This window comes from Oryza brachyantha, chromosome 2 (genome assembly GCF_000231095.2).
Source record: "Oryza brachyantha chromosome 2, ObraRS2, whole genome shotgun sequence".
Classification (NCBI taxonomy): domain Eukaryota; kingdom Viridiplantae; phylum Streptophyta; class Magnoliopsida; order Poales; family Poaceae; genus Oryza; species Oryza brachyantha.
In genome coordinates this window covers 21258150-21281704 of record NC_023164.2, presented here as the reverse complement: position 1 = coordinate 21281704, position 23555 = coordinate 21258150, and the positions used below count along the sequence as shown (strand labels likewise).

At 44.4% G+C, this 23555-nt stretch overlaps 2 protein-coding genes across 3 annotated transcripts; both read left to right on the top strand.

Annotated features, from left to right (window-relative positions):
• The first annotated feature begins 4735 nt into the window (after nucleotides 1-4735).
• On the top strand, nucleotides 4736-8254 carry LOC102722373 (protein NRT1/ PTR FAMILY 7.2-like). The gene is made up of 5 exons (XM_040521438.1): nucleotides 4736-4848; nucleotides 5079-5259; nucleotides 5781-5998; nucleotides 6509-7065; nucleotides 7174-8254. Exons 1-5 carry the CDS (start codon nucleotides 4846-4848, stop codon nucleotides 8042-8044), a joined length of 1830 nt encoding a protein of 609 aa, XP_040377372.1. The 5' UTR covers nucleotides 4736-4845; the 3' UTR covers nucleotides 8045-8254.
• Nucleotides 8255-11077: 2823 nt separating this feature from the next.
• On the top strand, nucleotides 11078-23454 carry LOC102719457 (protein PHOTOPERIOD-INDEPENDENT EARLY FLOWERING 1). Of its 2 annotated transcripts, XR_001549637.2 has the most exons (22): nucleotides 11078-11194; nucleotides 11918-12040; nucleotides 12259-12339; nucleotides 12463-12570; nucleotides 12844-12924; nucleotides 13009-13097; nucleotides 13202-13341; nucleotides 13421-13470; nucleotides 13770-13905; nucleotides 14013-14081; nucleotides 14179-14300; nucleotides 14434-14472; nucleotides 15172-15207; nucleotides 15402-15470; nucleotides 15938-16000; nucleotides 16077-19296; nucleotides 19466-19530; nucleotides 19608-19678; nucleotides 19974-20709; nucleotides 21519-21985; nucleotides 22158-22801; nucleotides 22898-23454. XR_001549637.2 is itself a non-coding variant. In XM_006647645.3 (21 exons), the coding sequence occupies exons 2-21, from the start codon at nucleotides 11981-11983 to the stop codon at nucleotides 22567-22569; spliced, it is 6114 nt and encodes a 2037-aa protein (XP_006647708.1). In that variant the 5' UTR covers nucleotides 11078-11194; nucleotides 11918-11980; the 3' UTR covers nucleotides 22570-22942. The 2 variants fall into 2 exon arrangements, 1 of the variants encoding a protein (XP_006647708.1); XM_006647645.3 differs by having other exon boundaries at nucleotides 22158-22942.
• The last annotated feature ends 101 nt before the right edge of the window (nucleotides 23455-23555 follow it).

Genomic DNA, 23555 nt, shown 5'->3' with positions numbered 1-23555 from the left:
AGGACACCACGTGAACGCCATCACCGCTTGCCTGAAAGATGGAACGAGGTTTTCACCTAGAGAAAGGTTTAGGGGGAACGGAAAAACGTCGAAATAACGCCTAAGGCGTCGCTGTCGTCAGGTTGGCCGAGGCCTACCAAAGCTTTCATTGATGCAAAACGTCTAGCCCCACCCAACCGACCTATGCATCCGCCGGCCATCGTCAAAACCCCAGACGACCCTCCCCGAACAAGCCTGCAACAACAACACCTACCAACCTGCCTCCCCAGCGTTGCCTCTACCTTCCCTGACGTGCCAGCACACCAACACCACTACCGCCGACGCTGCATGAACCTTCCCCGCGAGCGTAACCTCTAGATCTGAAGGTTGGGAGGGCGCGGAGACCTTGCGGAGGAGGGAACCATGCGGCCATGTCACAGAGGCCCGCAAGGCAGTGATTGTGTGATGCCTCTGTCGTTATTAGTGGTCGTGCCGCCGTCATGGCAGCTGGCCTGTTGGCCCGCCGGCTTCATGCACTCGCTCCGGCCCGCCGCCGCCTCGCGCCATCTGTCCTCTGGCTCGCCGACGCTGCGCGCCGCCGCAGTCGCGCGTCCTCAGGCACGCCGCCGCGCGCAGCCGTTGCGCCCTCTCCCCCTCTTGGCTGCCCCCGTTGCCCCCATCTGATGCAGCCTAGGCCAGTGGAGAACCCCGCCGCTGCCATCATGGCAGCTGGCCGGCTTTGCCAGCGGCCGCTCGGGCGGCGGTGAGGCGGGGAGAGAAGGCTGTGGGGTGGCGGTGGCTAGGGTTTTGTGGTCGCTCGTGCCGCCCTGAGGGAGAGCGACATGGGCGGGCTGTCCGTTCCTTGCTCTTGGTGGAAAACGATTTGGTACCTTACGGTACCAGTATCTCGAGATACTTTTGGTTGGACGGGAACAAATCTCTCATAATAGAGGATGGTTTGTATTCTCTCCGAAATCAGTGAATAAGGACAATCCGAGAGAAACAGAGTCCAAAAATATAGCAGGCATCTTTATGTCGTTGATAACATGTCCATCATGAAATCTACCATTGTTTATTGCGTTTGGTTTCATGGTCAAAGACGGGCAATCTGAAGAAGCACGCACTGACATTTTGAGAGCAGGACTGTCAGGCAAATGTTATTATCAACATGAAGGTACAAGAGCTCATCCAGACAGCTGCATGCAGCCAGGCTAATCGTCGGCGTAGTTGCAACGCCCTGCCCGAGAGTCAGCAACGATAGTCGCATCGGACAAGGATTTTTTTACACCTGGATACAATAGCACCAATCATGGGTATGCGATCTGAATAATTAGGACATGTTTAATGGTAGAGCCATTGTGGGCTTTATCTCAAGTCACGTTAGTAACAAGAGTCTATTTATAATGATACGTACAATGGTAGAGTCAGGTGTGGTTTCTTCATTAATACAAGATATTTTTTATTACACTAGTTTCCTTTTTATACACTCTTATGCAAGAAAGTTTCCTTTAATAAATGCTAAAAGTCGACTCTAAGCCGTTGTCATGCATAACAACAATTTTTCTCAATCCTTCCCTTTTTTTCTCCATGTCATCAAATTTACTTACGTGACGATTGAGAGAGTCAACTAATAAGCATATTTGTACGTGCCCTTATACCCCCTTCCATAAAAAATATTTGATATTTAGAATAATATATGGTCAAACATATAAAATTATGATAATCAATTTTATGTTAGAATAAATTTATAAAATAAATTGATTTTATGATATTAGATAATTTTGAGGAAAATATACGCATATAATTTGTTTTGAATTTAAACTTAGTATTTATAAATTATTGATGGTCGAAATTTAAAAGCTCGATCAAATCTTATACTAAACAATAATTTTTTTTATCGATGTGAGTAGAATATTTTTTAAAAAAATGTTATCATGCATATGATGATTTAATTGTGTATACAAACAGGTAGGGCTAAATTCAATATATAGCTATATAAATAAAAATTAATAAAACAAGACAACGGATATTAGCTGCAACATAAATAAAGTTCGTTATTTTTTCATGTGTAGATTGAATTTAGACTTGCATATTTGTGTAATGACTTATAACAATATAATATACATCATGAAAATATATATTTTTATAACCAATTAGGTCGGATGTACGTAATGAATATTATTACACCTAGGTAAGAAAAATTAGGTGTCATCTATATAGTGGGTGCTATTATATACTGTCTGTACTCTGCAGTTGCATGATTGCATCCACAATGAATTGATCATAACCCCTGCAGTGCAACCGGGGAAGTCAGTTATTAAGCACGGACCTAAGTTAGGAGTTAGGACTGGCCTTGGACAATGATCGCCTGACAGTTAGTTACCAGTAGTCTGAATCGAGCACCAGCTAGCACATTTTAACATCCACTGTTACGCGCGTAAAACCGATTAGGAATGAGACCTGGCATTGATTTAGTTCAACAGCGGCACATACACAGTGACTGAAATACGTGGGATCGCTCTGCTTGACCTCCTCCTCTAGCAACTTGCAGCCACCAGTGGCTAGAGAAGGGAAAAAAGAAAAACAGAAGCAAGATTTGACAACGCTTGACGATAGTAATGCTACAGCGAGGGCGCCACCACATCAAACCTGACGCGGGCGCGTGCGTGTGATATATATGATCCGATGGCAACCGGATGATGTACCGCACCGCACCTGTGCATGCCATCGGTGGAAAGAGAGCCCACGTTGAGCTGTAAAGCACCGCAGCGACTGTGGGAGAGCCCTGGGCGTCAATCCCTGCACTGTTTAAGAGCAAGTTCAATAGTATAGCTAATTACAAGCTCCAATTCATCTATAGTCAATCTAATAGCCAGCTCATATAATTATTATCTACAAAACATTAATGCATGGTTTCACCTGTCATACATATATTTTGTCTTAAAGCTCATATGCAACTGACTATAAAATTAGCAGTCCACCTCTCTTCTCTCATCTTTTATCTCTTTAAAATATACTTATAGCTGGCTTATAGCTAACTATTGTACCTGTTCTGACTGTTTCCCGAAACCGGCGAGAGCCAGCCAGCCGGCAGGCGGCAGCCCGAACACCGGCTACCGCTAACCGATCGATGGATCGATCGCTGTGCCGCGCCCGCGAAAATGACAAATGCATGCGCGAGATAAGGGAGTGTGGCAACTGGTGGCGCAATGGCGGCCACTGGCGCCAGTCCACTGCTGTCGACGCAACCTCCGACACCGAGCGGCCGAATATGCAGTGACGCTCGCGCTCGGTCCATATTCCACCACGGCTTAATTCATGGATGGAAGTAACACATGCTGTTGGCTTCGGCTTGTGCGATCGAGCTTAGAGCAAGTTAAGTTTAATAGTAAAGTCAACTTACTAGCTATAAACTTATATAATAGTCAACACATATAATAGATTGGCTATAAGCTTGGCTATAATTTTTATCTTTTTCTCTTCTTTTGCATTTAATGCATTTTTTTGAGTTGGTGTATAGCTGGCTCTTGCATGAGAGCCAACCCCACACCTTTTTCATTACCTCTTTCCTCCACATCAGCTTATAGCCAGTCTACTATTATACTTGCTCTTAGCTAGGCCGCCGATAGATCATCTGATTTTATTCCCTTAGAGCAAGTTCAATAGTATAGCCAACTACTAGCTCCAATTTATCTATAGTCAATTTAATAGCCAACTCATATAATAGTTATTTACAAAACATCAATACATAGTTCCATATGTCATACACATATTTTGCCTTAGAGCCCGTGTACAGCTGGCTACAAATTAGTAGCTCATCTCTTTTCTCTCTCTTCTTATCTCTTTAAAATATGTTTATAGTTGGCTTATAGCATGTACTTGCTCTTATAATCTACGGATCGATATCCAAAACGAATGGTCAGTAGGCCATCAGCCCATCCCTGCCTGTAAATAATTCCTATGTCAGCAGGAGAGAATCAGTGAATCACACTTCTGGGGACTGGAATACGATCCCTGACGATGCACAGTGTCAACCTTTTAGTAGAATATACTTGACGTGGCAGAGTTCTTCACACTGACAGCATATTCAGGGGCAAGCAACCCAGAGTTTCAGTCTTGGCCTTCATTTACTTAAGCAGTTATGTGATTATATGGAGGAATCGTTTATGACCACGACTACTAAACCTATCAGTCTAATGTAGAATGCCACTCTGGATTTTTAAGAGAATGCGTGAGGGGCATCTTTGGCGTGCACCCGTTTCCAGGGTCGACTAGCCCGCACAAGTAGACTGACAAGTGAAAAAAGAAGCGGCGGGCTACGTTGTCCTGTGCGGCTAATTAACCCTGATTGAAACCAAGCAAACTGTTGATACTTGCACTGAATTTATCGTCGTTTGGCAATGATCTAATCAGCTAAAGTCACAGGAGTTACTGAAACATAACATGAGCATACTGAGATTACCAAGAACGAGCTGAATTTCTTGCGTGCTACAATGGCCGGGCTACGAGAACGGGCAAGAAAAACAGGAGAGGTAGAGAAAACGAAGACGGTCATCGTCGAGCGCGACGTCTCAGTGTGACGCACATACCTAAGTATACCTCCACTTGTGACATCATGGGAGCAGCCGAGCAGGACATGCATACTCCACCTCCCTTTTGTTCTCTGCACATCCTATTCACAGTCACAGGGTCACTGCGCTAGCTGCTAGCTCCTTCTGAACTCTATAAATCCCAAGACCTCTCCGCTCAGACACAGCCACTTCCATATATCCCCTAGCTCTACCTCCTGCTCGGCCTCCTCACACCAAGCTTCTCGTTGCATCAACCGACGGAGGCGACCGGTGAGGAGAGCGAGGAGGAGCAAGCATGGTTAGTGCGTTCTCATGGCTCGATCGTTTAGCGAGCCACACGGTTCAGTTTGTTTTCTGTAGTTTGTTTATCTGTAGCCAAAGTTCATTTTCTGTCCTCCTTTTGTCTTTTAAGACTCTTGCTTCATGATCAGTGATGAACACCGGCAGCACCGCCGTAACGCACTAACGCGTATACATGGCAGCACCTGAAACAGGAAATTAACCGACAGCATATGACTTTGACTGCAGTCTGCCAACGACGGAGACGTAAATACGAGGGTGATCGTCATGGAAGGCGATGAGAGCGAGACGAGTAACGCGCCCAAGGATGAATGCTGCGACTACACCCTTGACGGCTCCGTCGACATCAAGGGCTCACCGGCGGTGAAGGGCAAGTCTGGCGGATGGCTCGCCGGCGGCCTTATTCTTGGTACGTAACTACTTTGTCTGAGGCCTGAACTCTGTTGATCCACCGTCTCCTTCCAGGCAGAGACGGACCAGCCAAAAAGGAAAGGGATCGGAATCGATGAGACGATGACTAGTAGGCTTTCCAGTGAAGTGTTCACGCGACAGTGCAAGTCGGTCTGAAGTGACTCGACGTTGAGACTTAAGTGGCGGTAGGCACCGGGTCTTTACGCGGAATCCTGCATTGCCGAGGTGACATCGGCCATGCAACGCCCCAAACCGGAGTGCTCCTTGCCACGGGGGACTTGCTGCACACATTACTGTTTACTAGTGCCACGCTAGGATGTCCCTAGGAGACATCGGACATGCTATCCACGATTTAGCATGTGGACGGATATCGCCCTGCCTGCCACAAACAGTTTGGCTTGTGTTGCTGATTTCAGGCGGAGTTAAACCGAGGGCTGTTTACACGCATGTAGTATCATCTTATTACTACCGTGATATGTTTTTGTGTTTGCTGACACAATTTTTTTTTGGTTGCTGCAGTGAACCAGGGTTTGGCAACACTGGCCTTCTTCGGAGTGAACGTGAACCTGGTGTTGTTCCTGACGAGGGTGCTCAAGCAGAGCAACGGCGACGCCGCCAACAACGTGAGCAAGTGGACCGGAACGGTGTACATGTTCTCCCTCATCGGCGCCTTCCTCAGCGACTCTTACTGGGGCCGCTATAAGACATGCGCCATATTTCAGGCCATCTTCGTCCTCGTAAGCACACCACCACACGCCACATCTCTCTCTGCCGTTCGGCCTGCAAGCCGAGTGCCTTTCTCGGTGCGATCGATCGTTCTCCTGTTTTCGATCTGGTCGAATCTGAAACCGTTGGTCGGGCAATCATCAGTTACCAGCATGCGTACGTGCAGATGTGCAAGGCAAAGATACACACGCCTTTACATCACCAGGTTTTCCGTTCTGATTCCTCGTTTCACGGGAAATGGTGCTCTATAGATGCGTACGAGCGGAACATGTAGGCAGAACTTACAAAAAAGAAAATCTGTCCAGAGTGGAGTTAATTCGGTCTGTACTCTGTACTGGGTGGATCGTGTCTGCACGTATGCTGGTCCGGAAAGCGGATGGTCCATAGAGTAGTAGAGTTGTACATGGTGGCGGAGATCGATCGGTCGCACGGCCCGGAAAGTAGAAGTATCGCGGTCGCGTCGTACACAGTGAGATGGATTGCGCGACTGACTCGTGCGCTTCACGGTGTTTTGCTTGCAGGGGCTCGCGCTGCTGTCGCTGTCGTCGCGGCTGTACCTGATCAGGCCGGTCGGGTGCGGCACGGAGCACGCGCCATGCGAGCCGCACTCCGGCGCCGAGCTGGGGATCTTCTACATCGCGCTGTACATGATCGCGTTCGGAAACGGCGGGTACCAGCCCAACGTCGCCACCTTCGGCGCCGACCAGTTCGACGGGGAGGACCCGGCCGAGGCGCACTCCAAGGTCTCCTTCTTCAGCTATTTCTACCTGGCGCTCAACCTCGGCTCGCTCTTCTCCAACACCTTCCTCAGCTTCCTCGAGGACGAGGGCAACTGGGCGCTCGGCTTCTGGTTGTCCACTGCCGCCGCCGCCACCGCGCTGCTGCTGTTCCTCAGCGGCACGCTCCGGTACCGGTACATCCGGCCCAGCGGCAATCCGGTGGGAAGGATCTGCCAGGTCGCGTTCGCGGCGTGCAGGAACCGGAAGGCCGGCGTGTCACCGGGTGGCGAGAGCCTCTACGAGAGCGATGAGAAGGCGGATTCCGGTGGGAGGAAACTCATGCATACGGAAGGATACAGGTACTACAATCTCGATCTTATTAGCATTCGGGAAAGATGCCGTGTGATCTTGTATTCTTGTGAGCTGTGAACTGAGCAAGCACGCACCGAACTCGCCAATATATGTAGGTTCTTGGACCGTGCGGCGCTGGTGGGTGCTAACCCGAAGCTCGCCACGTGCACCCAGCCGCGCGACCCCTGGAGGCTGTGCACGGTGACGCAGGTGGAGGAGGTCAAGAGCATCCTGCGGCTCCTCCCCATCTGGCTCTGCACCATCCTCTACTCCGTCGTGTTCACGCAGATGGCCTCGCTCTTCGTCGTGCAGGGCGCCGCGATGCGCCGCACCACCCGGTTTCCGGGCTTCTCCGTCCCGCCCTCCAGCATGTCGGCCTTCGACATCCTCACCGTCGCCACCACCATCTTCCTGTACCGCCGGGCCGTCTGCCCGCTGGCGTCACGACTCACAGGTCGTCGCACCGGCCCAACGGAGCTGCAGAGGATGGGCCTCGGCCTGGTGCTCGGCGCGATGGCCATGGCCACGGCCGGCACGGTCGAGCACTTCAGGAAGGCCAGCGCCACCACGGCGATGAGCAGCGACCTGCACATCATGTGGCAGGTGCCACAGTACGCGCTGATCGGCGTGTCCGAGGTGATGATGTACGTCGGCCAGCTTGAGTTCTTCAATGGGGAGATGCCCGATGGGCTCAAGAGCTTCGCGAGCGCGCTGTGCATGATGTCCATGTCGCTCGGTAACTACTTCAGCGACGTCATCGTGAGCGCGGTGACCAAGGCCACGGCGGTGCGCGGGCGGCCTGGCTGGATCCCCACCGACCTTAACGAGGGCCACCTCGACAAGTTCTTCTTCTTGCTCGCCGTGCTGGCAGTCGCGGACTTCGCCGTGTACCTCGTGTGCGCTAGACGGTACGGGAGTGGCACGGTGGGCGACCGGAGCGACGGGGAGGATGATGGCATGGCCGGGCAGATGGCGACGCCGGTGTAAGCGTTAGCACGAATCGGTCGTCTGCTCGCGCTCGATAGATGCATGGCAGGCTGTTGTGGTTCTTGAGATGGAGACTGAAAACTCTTCAAGGGGATAGATCAACCGGTTTAGCGCGACAAGTCTCTGTTGATGATAGGACATGCACGGGCACAAGGGATAGCGACATGATACTACAGAATAAGAGGTCGCTACAGATGCAGTATTGTTCTATCGTGGCAGCGATGTTCGGTTAGACGACGAAATATTATCTGATAACTATTTTATTTTATGGTATAAATAATGGAATTAGCTAATTAAAAATATATTTAGAAATATAAGATAATTAACTTCTATATAAAGTGTTGTAGAAAATGTAGTTTGGAAAAATATACGTAAAAAGCTGATGAAAAATACATAGATCATGTACGCCTGTTGTTACCGTTTCACGTTTTTGGCCCATGTAACAAGAGAACACGAGTGTTACGGACCACTCATGTTTTCCTTCTGCGAGCGGCTGCGCCGTGTACTGTACATTGTCGATCGTTTTATTGACGTGCATAATACTCCTCCGTGCCTACATGTTAGATCTATTACCCCATCTTTTCGTTTTTTATGTATATAAGTTAAAATTTTAATTTTTAACATTGAATTTAAATTTAACTTCGAGTTTTTCTATTATAATTTATTTTTCAGTATTGCTTTTAGATAAAAACATATATAAAAACTTTATTTATAAATTATTTTTTATAAATATACTTTTTTGGCTTTTCTTAAAAAACCAAATAATCACCCTACGGATTCTGGACAGTTTCTTCGCGGTAGCACTGTCAGCAACAAATTGCTGAATAGCTGAAATGAAGCTACGAAGAGCTAGAAAACCAACAATTCGGTACTCACTATATTTCATATTAATATATTATAATATTTTTCTGATTATACCTGATTTATATATGAATCAATATATAACATATTATACTTGTACTAAGATTAATCAGCATCCATATAAATATCTATATATATAAATATCTATATATAGAAATAACTGAAAGTCTATGTATGAAACAAAGGTTTGGCTACATGCCTACCTAGCACCCACCGGTTTTTTATTGCTGGGCCAATTTTGAGTTGAAAGTTTATTCTTTGTCAAGTTAATAAAGCATGATGGACAAAATTTATTAGGAGGTGGACGTGTTAGTGAGAGCCCACAGAACTTACTCCACAAGGTCGAACCATAATGGTTTGTTCCTGATAGGAATAAGGCCGTGTTATTTTGGAATATTTTTGGGTTAAGTTATTCGGCACAGAAAATATACTATAATTATTAATTATAAAAAAATAAAATAGATTAACATTGTATTTTAAAACAACTTTCCTATTTTTTTAAAAAAAACACGTCGTTTAGCAGTTTGTGAAGCGTGCGCGCGGAAAACGAGGCGATCTGGATATGTTATTCAGACAGCTGAGCACGACCTAAGTCTACTTTGACTGCCTCAAAAGTGGTCCGATACATGACCCTAAAACGTAAAACCGAATATTTCAACCACTGAACTGTTAAAACTGGTGCAATTTGACTCCATTGGCGATATTGGAGGGCGGTTTCGCTGACGTGGCGCTTACTGGCAGGTGGGTCCCACATGACATCTCTCCTTTTCTTCATCCCTTATCTCTTTCTCCCCCTTCGGTGGAGCAGCGACAGGGCGTGGCAGTCGGCGGGACCTAAGGTGATGGTCGCGGGCACATGGCCGTGGCGGCGGTCGAGGGCACAAGTAGGGGCGGAGGTGGCATCCATAAGGCGATGGTCGCGGGCACATGGCCGTGGCGGCGGTCGAGGGCACAAGTAGGGGCGGAGGTGGCATCCATAGGGATATGGTGACCGTAGACGCGAGGCTCTGTCGGCTGCGGACGCGGCCATAGGGAGAGGACCACGGCGATGGTCCAGGGCCCCGAGCACGGATCAAGCGGCGATTGCGGGCACGAGTGGGCCGGAGTGGTGGCGGCCGATGGGAGTTGAAGCGGCAATGACGGCGGCCACGGGGAGGGGAGGCGTCGACGTTGGCGGTGGCCGCAGGCATGGGGCACGTTAGTTACAGACACGAACGTGGGAAGGCGACGACAGTGGCAGTTATGGGCAAGAGGCTGCGAGCACGGGCAGCGTCAGCCTCGGGCGCGGCCGTGGGGAGGCGACGACAGTGACGGTCATGGCTCATAGCTATAGCTAGGTAGAAGGGGGAGAAAGAGAGAGAACGAGAGAAGGGCGAAAGAAGAAAGACAGTATGACATGTGGGCCCCATCTATCAGTAAGTGACACGTCAGCGCAACCTCCTCCAAAACCTCCAAGGGAGTCAAATTACACCGGTTTGAATAGTTCGGGATCGAAATATCCGGTTTTACGGTTTAGGGTTATTTTGGTCACTTTTGAGGGAGTAAGAGTGGACTTATTCCTTCTTGGTAGCCATAGAGGTACTGGCCCATTTACGACAAAGCCCAACAAGCATGGTACAAAGCAGATTGGTTCTCCGTACTCCTCACACCTGCTAAAACCGACGTACGTATTTCACTGTCACTGGGCCCCACGGAGACGACCCCAACAACTTGGCTTGACAGCCGCAGGCGGATTTCGTACTCTTCCTCCGGCTCAGTAAACTCGTCCCCCGCAATCAAAAGAGGGAGAAAACGATAAAGAGATCCTCTCCTCGTCAAAGCCAAGCCTGCGTGACACACCGCAACTGCGAAATAATCCCAAAAGCTACCCGAATCCACTAAAGCCCACGCGAAATCCCCAGACTGCCGCCACGCGCGCCGCCCGCACAGCGCGGCCTCCAGGGGCGTTTCCGTCCATTCGCAGCCGCGCGAGTTTTAGCTCCCAAGGCGTCGAGGCGGAGGGGAGGAGTCCCCCAACCCCCCGCAGCCCCCGTGCCCTAGACCCCCCTCGATCTCGCCGCCGCCCCGCCTCCGGCGCCGCTCGCCGGAGTCGACCTCCTCCGCCGCCCCCCAGGGCCCTTGCCTGAGATCCCCTCCGACGGCGCTCCCTGACGGGGGCCATTCGCCGCCGTGAGGCCGCGCCGTTGTTCGACGCCGGCGGGGTGCTTGAGGTGGGCGGTGGGCCCCCCTCCGATTTGAACTCCGGGGCCACGCTTGGGTGCCCCTCTGGTTTGTAGGGTTTCTGCCGAGGTGAGGAAACTACCTCGTAGATTCGACTCTATGTTGCTGCAGTTTGGGGCTCCTACTTGTGCTTTGGGTCCGGGCTGCACTTTCGGGGGGTTTAGCATTTCTGCAGGGGTTTGCGTCGATGGCATGGGCGCCTGCCTTTTAGCTTGCGGTGTTTGGTTTTTGAGGTTTTGGTGCATAAGATTGGTGATATTTTATTGTTTTATTGGGAGTAAGGTAATGCGGCGTAGGTATGTAGTTAGGATGGTGAGAATGTGGCTATGCTGAGCGTTTGTGTGATGCCTCTGTGCTCGTTTCTTCGATCGACTCATCAGTTTGACCAAATAGTGTTAGGGCTTAACACGAGTTCAGTTCATTTGGCTAGTGTCGCTCTGAGGTGCGGTGTGCCTTCTGCTACATATTGGTTGCACAGGTAATTCCAACTCGTACTAATAGGAATTCCATGTCGTTACAGGCTGTACAAGCTCGCATATGGTCAATTAGCTCTGTTGGTTACGAGGGTTATTAATGTTGCATTGTGACTATGATGATGATCGGTGGTTTTGAGTACCCGTTGAAATGTGTGTAGGCACTTGTTTTGGACAATTTGTAGGTAGTTCAAAACATACCATCCATTCATGGATGACTTAATAATCTGACTTCACCGTTTTATTTCTCTTTTTTATAATACCTTTTCTTTGAAAAAAGTTAAGATCTTTTATCTCATGTACTAAATTTACTTCACAGTTGGTTACAAGTTTTCTGAACATGCCCAAGACATGAGATAGTTCTCTACAAGGTATTGAAAACATGGCATCAAAAGGTCCTCGGTCAAAGCTAGATCATGAGACAAGAGCCAGACGTCAGAAGGTTAGCTTTTAGCATCGGTATTTTGTTTAACAGCTGCATTTTATGTTGTACCATTTCTCTCATCTTCACATACATTTTACTCGCTGCTTCTGTAATGCTGTCTTTGATTGTTCTTATGGAAAATGAACAAAAAATGTCATGTTCTTATGGATATATATGAAAATCTATTTCACTTCCTTTGTATTACACTGGATGAAGGTTTTGTCCTATATGTGCAGGCTCTTGAAGCCCCCAGGGAGCCTCGAAGGCCAAAAACTCACTGGGATCATCTTCTTGGAGAAATGACTTGGCTGGCAAAGGTCACTTGATATGAATATTTGATAGAGCACAATCCTTCTCTCACTGAGTGAAGTTGCATGGCTTTATAATGAACATACACTTATTCTATTCCCTTGGCTTGGTTACTGTTAAACATATTGCAGGAGTTTGATTCTGAGAGAAAATGGAAGCTATCCATGGCTAAAAAGATTGCTCAAAGAGCTAATAAGGGTGTAGTTGACCAAGCAACAAAGGATGAGAGAAAACAGAAGGTTTGCACAGATATTTTCCTTGTTAATTACCAAATTATTATGACTCCACAAAAACTGGGCAACAGTGCAAAAATTTATACCTCTAGAACAGACTTTATCGAACCGTATGTGAATCCTGAGGAGTAGCTCATCACTTCCAGCTGTCTTATTACACTTTTGGCCATATTGAAGGCTATTAGCAACTTTATATACATGCAAAATAAACTGTATTAGAGGGGAAATGTAACCGGATACTCGGAAGGTTGTCTTAATGTTGGTTTTCCCTTGTTATAGGAGGAAGAAGTTCGCCTGAGAAAAGTTGCCCTAAATATTTCTAAGGATGTGAAGAAATTCTGGACCAAAATAGAGAAGCTGGCAAGTTCTTTGGTGGCTTACTGTATCATTTAGGACGCTCCATTTCCCAATACACTGAACCAATGTTATTTGGGTTTAATGTAGGTTTTTTATAAGAACCAACTGGAGCTTGAGGAAAGGAAAAAAAAGGCCCTAGATAAGCAACTGGATTTCCTTTTAGGACAGACTGAAAGGTACTACCATCTATTATTGGTTAGTTTCTTTATGGAATTTTTGACTTTTTAGTAAGTTTGTGGCTGCATGCTAACTTTCTGTTATTTGTGTGAACTTTTTCCAGATATTCAACAATGCTGGCAGAAAACCTTGTGGATGTGTCCTTCCTTCAAAATCAAGAAAATGAATCTTTACAGACTAATCAAAGATCCCAGCAAGAACTAGCACAAGAGAACATAAATGCATCAATTCCTAATGATGTTGGTGTGTAGCCTTATGAAAAATTCTTCATATATCAAATACTTGTCCTTTTTCTTTAGCCTTTAACAGTATGTTTTTGCAGATAATGATGAAATGGATGATGACTACAACAGCTCCTTGGGGGAAGAGCCAGTAAGCCACTATTTTTTTTTCCCGATTTGTTCTTTTCTTTTGTTCGTGGGTAGGATATAAAACTTATAGGTATCTACAGATACTGGTACTGGCACCAACCATTATTACTGTGAATAATATTTTATTGTGTGATATGGTTAAGTATTACTCTTTTGTTAGCGCATACCAATGCAGGGAATAGATATTTTCCTGTCCAAAAAAGATACAATAGGTCAATAGGACATCTTCTCTTTTCCTTTGTGGTCTGTTTTTCATTTTGCCAGGACATTGAATTACTCTTGTGTATGTTTGTGCTGCAGGAAGATGATGAACACACTATTGACGAGGATGAAGCTCAAATTACGGAGGCTGAGCGCAACGAGGAACTGGCTGCTTTGCATGCAGAAGCTGATCTACCACTGGATGATATTCTCAAGTTGTACACGAAAGCCAAAGGTGATCTCCAAAAACAGTTCTCTTTTACCATCTTTCACATATAGGAGGAATCAATTCTGTTCCACTTTGCTCTCAATTGATAATTTGATCAATTCAAGCATTCTCAGTTAGCAGGGAAAGCAGTCCAGATGGCAAAGATGTTTTTAGTGACTCAGATTCGAAGAATTTGATTAAAGGTTATATATTCATACACCATTGTGGTATTTGAAATCTGAAATACTTGGCTCCTTGGTGGCCTTTCATTTGATTGATGTTGTGTATGATTTCTTCCAGATTCTTTGAACCAGGCTAATGGCTGCAATGATGAATCTGATCATACTTCAAGTGATGAAGGCATTTCTTCTGAGGAAGCGGATGATTATCACTCCTACTCTGAGTTTGTGAAAAAGAACACCGTATGCTTTCTTTCCTTGTGCCTTGGCTTATGCTTGTGTAATACATAGTGGAGACAGGGGGTGGGTCAGGGTCACTGGTGTAATATATGAAGGCATTTTCTGAATGCGCCATCAAACTTTCTTGACTTTTCAGGGGAAGTGCAATGGCAATATCTCATCTGTCGATGCAAAGGTACATTTATTACCATTGTTACTCTTTTGGGATTTCTCGTAGTCATTCCAATACCATTTGGTCTATTTCACTCAAATATCTCAGAAAGAGCAGCTGCCCATTGCCTTGTAACAATACAATGAAATCTCTTGAACACTGGAAAGTACGAACAAGCAATGGCTGCATGACCAAGTTTTCTAAATGGTATTGGGGTGGGGAAGAAAGGATGTCAATGGTTATTTAGTGTCAATCCCTTTGTTTTGTTGCATACTCCAACTAATGCTTGCAAATAAGATATTTGATTGGACTGGACCTTGCTTATCCCTATTAAATGGAATAGTTTAAGTGTTTAACTGCTCTAGCCTCTCCTGTAGCTTCAAAAGAAAAGAAAAAGGCAGAGTGGGGGAAGTTGCTATATTTACACTCTTGATTAGTACCCACTAAAATGGATGGACATGCAGTTACATGGGGATTAATTAGCTAAATAAGCAAGTATTTTCAGGTATAAACCTTTTTAGGAATATGAATTTCGTTAAAGTTGATGTGAGTTAGAATTTCCAAACATAATACCAATGATTATTCATGGGTATGGGTACATTCTCTTTGGATTCTCGCTGTCGAGTAAAAGTCTATTTTCCCCTCCCAATTATTATCTTGGCAACATATGATTATATGGCAACACACTAATGTATACAACTGTTATGCACCTACCAATTTCAGGATGACAAAGATTACGTTGCCAATGATGATGGAAAGGTAGCGTGCAATATCTTCATCTGCTTTTCTCACCGTCTTTCATATTTCCTATGTATTCTGCAACCATAAATTGCGTGGAGGTTTTTCAAAACTGGAAACATCCATTCATGGACTAGCATCTGCATCGTCTCGGTCCATCTTATTCTTTTTGTAGATCTTTCTTATGCAACTATAAACTAATCTTTTTTTGACAGGATGATGAAGCTACTTTGTCTGAAGAGGAAGAGTTGGCAAAGCAAGAAGATCCTGATCCTCTGGAAGAGGTGATTCTAAGAACTGATCAGCATTATTATTGAACGTTTCACACTGCAAATTTTAGCTGCGACAAGTTCATGATTTTGTTATCAGTAGAATGCATTTCTCAATAAAACAATTGATTTATGACCTGTTCTATTGCAAAATCGGAAGTATCATGGTCAACAACTAGAGAGTGATTTTGCAGATTTCAGTTTAAGCTATACTAATTTTTGGTGATACAACAAACTTGCTCTAGGATGGGCATACATTCAAAACATCCAGTTGAACATTTGAGTGTATACAGTCAAGTTACCTAGGATTGATGCAAAAGTAATTTCTTATTTAGACTTGGACCGGTACAGAAGAGTATCCAATTACTATTTCTTATTCAAACTACTATTTTGTCAGCATGGCCTAGTGGCACTCTTGTGCGTGCATATTCGTGGTGATATTCTTCTAACTCTGATTTGGTATTATTTTTCTTAATATGTAGATTAAGTTACTGCAGAAAGAGAGTGAGATCCCACTTGAAGAACTTCTTGCGAGGTACCAAAAGGTATTTGCTGACTTTCTATTTATTTCTTTAATTGCTCTTTACTGTGGTCCATTTGTAATGCCTTTTTTATGTTTAGGATGGCTATGCAGATGATGACACAACAGAATTGGAAAATTCACCTGCACTATCAGTTGAGGATGTTAAAACCAACATGTCTGTAGATGATGAGTCTGTGGAGGCAGATATCGTGAAAGTGACCAACAATCAGTCTGCAGAGACCATGGAAGTGAATAGGGATCAATCTGCTGAGATTGTGGAGGTGAACAATGACACATTTGAAGATAATGATACAACAGACATGCTGGGAGCTGAGAATGTGAGTGGTAGTGTTCTACAAATAGAAACGTTGGAGCCTATTGTACAGGAAAGTGCTGTTAAAGAGGGTGAGGTAACTGATATTAAAGCGATGCCCAATGGAGATAATAGCGACAATGTAATTGCTGATGCTGCAGCTGCTGCAAGATCAGCACAACCAACTGGTAACACTTTCTCAACAACAAATGTGCGAACAAAATTCCCTTTTCTTCTGAAGCATTCTCTTCGAGAATACCAGCACATTGGACTGGATTGGCTGGTTGCTATGTATGAAAAGAGGCTGAATGGAATTCTAGCAGATGAAATGGGTTTGGGGAAGACGATCATGACCATCTCCTTGCTTGCACACCTCGCATGTGAGAAGGGAATATGGGGCCCACATCTTATTGTAGTGCCAACCAGTGTTATGCTAAATTGGGAGACTGAATTTCTCAAATGGTGTCCTGCGTTTAAAATACTGACTTATTTTGGAAGTGCAAAGGAGAGAAAACAGAAACGTCAGGGTTGGATGAAACCAAATTACTTCCATGTATGCATCACAACATACAGGCTTGTTATTCAAGACTCCAAGGTGTTTAAGCGAAAAAAGTGGAAGTATCTCATTCTTGATGAGGCTCATCTGATAAAGAACTGGAAATCACAAAGATGGCAAACTTTGCTAAATTTTAATTCAAAGCGGCGCATTCTTTTAACTGGAACTCCTCTGCAAAATGACCTTATGGAACTTTGGTCTCTCATGCACTTTTTAATGCCCCATGTATTTCAGTCGCATCAAGAGTTCAAGGACTGGTTCTGCAATCCAATTTCAGGCATGGTAGAGGGCCAAGACAAGGTAAACAAAGAAGTTATAGATCGGTTGCACAACGTCCTTCGCCCATTTATACTTCGTCGACTGAAACGGGATGTGGAGAAACAGTTGCCACAGAAGCATGAGCATGTCATATATTGCCGACTTTCTAGAAGGCAAAGGAACTTGTATGAAGATTTCATTGCAAGCTCAGAGACTCAGGCAACATTGGCTAGTGGAAACTATTTTGGTATGATTAGCATCATTATGCAACTTAGAAAGGTTTGTAACCATCCAGATCTTTTTGAAGGTCGACCGATTATCAGCTCTTTTGACATGGCAGGGATCAACAAGCAGATCAGCTCTTTTGTTAGCATGGTCCTTGATAAAGGCCCATTTTCTCAGGTTGACCTGTCAGATATGAATTTTATATTTACTCAAAATGAATTTAATATGACCTCTTGGGAGTTAGATGAGGTCGCTGCCATTTTTCCTCCAAGCATAACCCGCAGGGGCTCTGGTTCAGGGATATCTCGTTCTAGTAATGATGGTCAGAGAAGGAATGGGAGAAATATTTTTGAAGAAATTCAGAATTCCCTTTGGGAGGAGAGAATAAAAGAAGCCAAGGAAAGAGCAGCTTCCATTGCATGGTGGAATAGGGTAAGATGCCAGAAGGGGCCTGTTTATGGCACAAATATTAGGGAGGTTTTGACCATAAAGCATCCTGTGTCTGATGTACTTGAGAAGAAGAACAATCCTTTGTGCCACATGGAATTTTCATCAAGCCTGGCGGATCTTGTTCTTTCATCGGTGGAACGCTTCAAGAAAATGCTTGATTTTATTGAGTCATTTACTTTTGCAATTCCTGCTGCACGGGCACCTACACCATTTTTCTGGTGCAGCAAAGGGAAGTCTCCTGTTATTGAACCAGCATACAGAGAAAAATGTATGAATGAGTTTTCTCCTGTTTTCTCCCCTATAAGGCCTGCGATTGTTCGCCGTCAAGTGTACTTTCCTGACAGGCGTTTGATCCAGTTTGACTGTGGTAAACTGCAAGAACTTGCTATTTTGTTGAGGCGTTTGAAGTCAGAAGGACACAGGGCCTTGATATTTACTCAGATGACTAAGATGCTTGATATACTGGAGGAATTCATTAATCTGTATGGGTATACATATTTGCGACTAGATGGATCAACCCAGCCAGAAGAGAGGCAGACACTGATGCAGAGGTTTAATACTAACCCAAAGTTTTTTCTTTTTATTTTATCCACTCGTAGTGGTGGTGTGGGTATCAACCTAGTAGGTGCAGACACTGTCATTTTCTATGATAGTGACTGGAATCCTGCAATGGACCAACAAGCCCAGGACAGATGCCACAGGATAGGTCAAACTCGTGAAGTTCACATCTATAGACTGATTAGTGAGAGCACCATAGAGGAGAATATACTCAAGAAAGCCAATCAGAAGCGAGCTCTTGATGATCTAGTGATACAACGTGGTAGCTACAATACAGAGTTCTTCAAGAAGCTTGATCCTATGGAATTCTTTTCTGGGCACTCCTCACTTCACGCAGAGAATCAACAGAAAGATTGCTCTATGTCTGCTGGACCCTCAAATGGAACTAGTTTGGCACTGTCAAATTTGGATGTTGAGGCAGCTATTAGACAGGCAGAAGATGAAGCTGACTATATGGCTCTCAAGAAGCTGGAGCAGGAAGAGGCTGTGGACAATCAAGAATTCAGCGAGGAGGTTGCTGGAAGACTTGAGGAGGAGGATCTTGTAAATGAGGAGGATGCTAAGCATGATGAACACACCAATGAAGAGCATAAAAACCAATGTTCTGAATTGGAGAAGGACAAGCATGTTGCTTTATCGATGAATCAATTAGATGAAGAAAAGGCTATAACTTTGGCTGGTGGGGATGGAGATATTGACATGCTTGCTGATGTTAAGCAGATGGCTGCTGCAGCTGCTGCAGCTGGTCAAGCAAGTTCGTCTTTTGAAAATCAGCTCCGACCAATTGATAGATATGCCATGCGGTTTTTGGAACTCTGGGATCCAATAATTGATAAAGCTGCTATAAACTATCAAGTCAATGTTGAAGAGGAAGAATGGGAACTTGAACGCATTGAAAAACTCAAAGAAGATTTAGAAGCAGAAATTGATGAAGACCAGGAACCGCTTTCTTACGAGTGTAAGTGTTTTGATGGTCGTGTTTACCTGATACCCATACAGTCCATGGTACTTGCGGAAAATGTTTCACGTCATATTTGATTTCTGCAACTTAGTGTTAGGTAGTTCTATCTGCTATATCCATCCTTCATATTATGCTTTGGTGTGTTGACGCATCATTTTAATTGCAGCATGGGATGTTGATTTTGCTACTACAGCATATCGGCAACATGTTGAGGCTCTAGCTCAAAAACAGGTCAGTTCATACTTCTTCTTTTCTGTTTTCTCCTTGTGGACAGTAGCTAATTATGTCACCTGATGTAATACCCACAGTTGTTGGAGGAGCAAGAAAAACAAGCCCGCGAAGCAGCAAAAGAGTTGGAGGAAAAGAATGATAATATGAGGTATAGAATGAGATATCGTGCTTTAACTTCTTTGGTGTGTGCTTGTTTTTTGGCTCTCAGTGGGTAGAGATGTATACTCCTTTGTTTTTATTGAGCTGACAACAGGCACCATTCATTTTCAACTTTAATCGATCGTTTTTTTAGAAAATACAAATGAAATGATGCTTGTTATTGAAGTGTATTGCATCCTAAACATTAGCAAGAAACGATGACATGCAATTAATTTTAGATGTGTCTATGCTTTTCATCTATTTTCTGTATCCTTAAATAAATAGCTCCTGTCAATCTTTGCCAGCGCTCAACGCAAAAAGTCAAAAAAGAACAAGAAGAAGGCAGCAAAGTTCAAATCTCTGAAGAAAGGACGTTTGTCGTCCGAGTCAGAGGTTATGGTTGAGGAAACATCTGTAGATACTATGAGCATTGATGACAATGCACCCTCACCAGAGCTAATGAGTGATGAATCAGTACATCATTATTCTAACAAGCGTAGGAGGGCAATGTCAACAAATGAGGATGAGAACAACAATAGCAGAAGCCTGAAGAAGCTCAAGAAAGCCCCTAAATCAAGTTTCATTTCAGAGGCCTTATCACCCAAACATCTTGAAGGCAAACAGCTTAAGTTTAAAGATGAACTTAATGATTTTGATCCAAAATCGGCGGCAAGAATCAAGAGTGATGGCCGAATTTCCATTCCATTCATGCCAGTAAAACGTGTCATGGTAATCAAGCCAGAGAGATTGAAGAAGAAGAGCCTATGGTCCCGAGACTGTGCTTCAGACTCATGGACAACTGAGGAAGATGCCGTTCTTTGTGCAACTGTAAATGAGTATGGTCCTCTTTGGGAACTGGCTAGTGATTCTCTTCATGCTGTACCAGGTGGTGCATTTTATAGGGGAAGGTACCGTCATCCGGTGCATTGCTGTGAAAGATTCCGGGAATTAGTCTGCAAGCACATCTTATCAGCAACAGATAATTCAAACAGTGAGAAGGTCCCTTCTGGGACCGGGAAGGCTATCTTGAAAGTATCTGAGGTCAGTTAACTCTTGCCGTCTAGTTAGTGGCTAATTCTCAATATGCTTACAATTTTTATGTTCCTACATATTTAGTTATCACTGTCATCATTTCTCTCATTGAAATAAGTTTGAACTGACTCAAATTGAAAACATGCCACGTGATCAATATGTCAGAAGTGACTCAAATTTGGAACATGCCACAGACTGGGTCATGAATAAAAGCACTAAATTAGTAAAATACCATAATCTTTAACTCCTAGTGACCGTTTTTAGAAACTTAATTTGTCATTGGATCTCTTCGCCAGTAATTACAAGTGTTAAACCATTATCTGCTGGGGACAGTCCTCCATCTGACTGATAAGCAAGTGATCATACCTCTGCCAACTGCCAAGCTGCAATATTGTGTATTATTCTAGTTCCTTGGTCCAGGTCTAGAACTATCTTCAACGGTTTGTGTAGCCATAAATTCTATTTAATGATTTGTGTTGACTTTGTATACTATTCCGTTGTAGTTGTAAATACACGATCTTTTTGTAGATCCATTGTAATCTTGAAATTCTATAAAAATGGAAACAACAACTTTAGTCGCCATCTCCATATCTGGTTTATTGGCCACACAGAGTATGTGGATATATGTATAAAATGCTAAGCTTGACACAACATTTGATGTTTTATGGCTATACTTTGCATCAAATTTGGAACACTAACCCATACAGATGTTTGTTGGCTATACTTTGCATGTTTTGTTGTGTTTTAAACAAATATAATGTTTATATTCAACCTTATTGTGCGCACAACTTGATGATCTTATCTGAATTCTCTTCCAGGATCAAACTCAGATGTTGCTCAATGTAATCAGCGAACTTCCTAACAATGAGTTGCTTCTCCAGAAACATTTCATGGCTGTCCTTTCATCTGTTTGGAGATCAAAGTCTGCCCGTGAGTCCCGGAGTGTTACGAGTAACTCTTATACACTCCATAAGCCTGGTAGATTCAGTGAGAACTGGTCCATTGCAAACTTCAGACCAAACTTTAATCTAGTAAGGACAGCCCTCGCAGATGCTCAGGCTCAATGTCCAAGAATGGTAGTTCCAACAAACAATCATGAGTCCCGCCGTAACTATTTGGAACTGGAACTGGATTTCTTGACAGATCAGTGTGATTATGAGGCTGACTTTCCATCTGTAGTTAACGTGTCCGTACTAGAACCGGAACCTCTAAAACATGCCATGGAACCAGTGGAGCAATCACTGCTGTCCACACTTTCTTATAGACATGCTGAGAACCGATTCAGGTAATTGTTGACACAAGTCTGCTTTGTTGTCGTGCTACTAGTGTTGTTAGGACCTGAAAAATCCTCTTAACTATGACACAGTTTGCTTTGATTTTTTTTTTCTGATCTTCCTATTATTTAGCCTGGTTCTGTTACATGAACTGATAATGCATCATTCAATTCATTTTCACAGGATAGTATCAGAAACTTGTTTTGAAGGGGAAGGCTCTCACTGGGCCTCATCTTCTTTCCACACATGTGATGCTGGTCGGCATAAATCTGGTTCAAAGTCCATAGGAAAGCAGAAAGCATCGTCAGAATCTGGAAGGCCTGCCAAATCCAAAATTCAAAGGACTACTGAACCACAGGAAGGCCCAGTTACAAATAGTTTTCATAGGATTCCGGGTCAACTTCTGCATAACTCATCTGAATTCCACATTACCCAGTCCCTATCTGACTTTGGCATCAATGATTCTGAATTCACCCACTTTGAGGATCTTCCTCAAGAGGCTGACACAGACTTTGTTCCGTACCAATATGACTCTGATGTCCTTTCTTGTATTGAGGAGTTGGATCCTCTTTCAGACTTCACTGACATCGGATGACAACATAAGAACAGATTGCTCTGGATGGCATGCCCTTTCTTCAAACAGGACGTAAGATTGTCTATGGCAGGAGCCCAGGGATGCAGACCGAGTCGCTCGGCCACACAGAACCGATGCAAGCTTGATGGCGATTGGTGGGAGCGAAGCTTTTTGCTTGAAGTGGTCACATTGACCTACAAGCTTTGAGGGTGTTGGTATGCACTAATGGAGGCATTGGGTACTTTCTATACATGTATGTATATTGGTAGTCTAGGATCTCAGGATGTAGAAATGCATTCCCTCGTTTATGTTCAGGGAAGACTTGTAACTTGGAAATTTTGTTTAGCAGATGCCAACAGAGAAGGGAAAAGAGGAGGCCCTCGGCATCACCCAATCATTATTTCTTGCGTTCACTGGCCGTTTAATCCAGTCATTTGCCTACCTGTTGCCTTTTGGCACAGAAAAAAATCCAGATGTTTAACCTTCCTGATGGCTGTATGCTCTCGGTCAATCGCAATCCAGATATGGACTATTGGGGAATGGGGATAAATCCCTCGTGAAAATTGGTGTTTCAATTTTCACTGGAGGAACAAACAATGTCTTGTTTTGTTGTAATCCTGAAGTTCTTGGACTGAAATACTGGCCTTCAAAAGAGGCAAGACCACCTTCAGCCTTCAGGTACATTCATACATGGTAGATACTCCGTATCGTGGATCGGTGTTCATTGTACAACGGGCAACTAGCAACCTCTAATGCACGTTTCCCTGGATAGAACGTATTACTGCGTCAAGCTTCGGCAGGATAATGATGAATTATGTAAATGCATTCAATAACATGCACATTTGATTCTATTTTTTAATTTAAATGTGCGAAATTTCCATGTCATGGAAATATATATTTATTCACAAAGCAAATATCTCAATTGCCAAATTTGCGATGCTTTGATGGCACATTTTTTTTTTCAAAAAAAATACAATTTCGCTTAAATCATTTTTTGTGTTAGGACT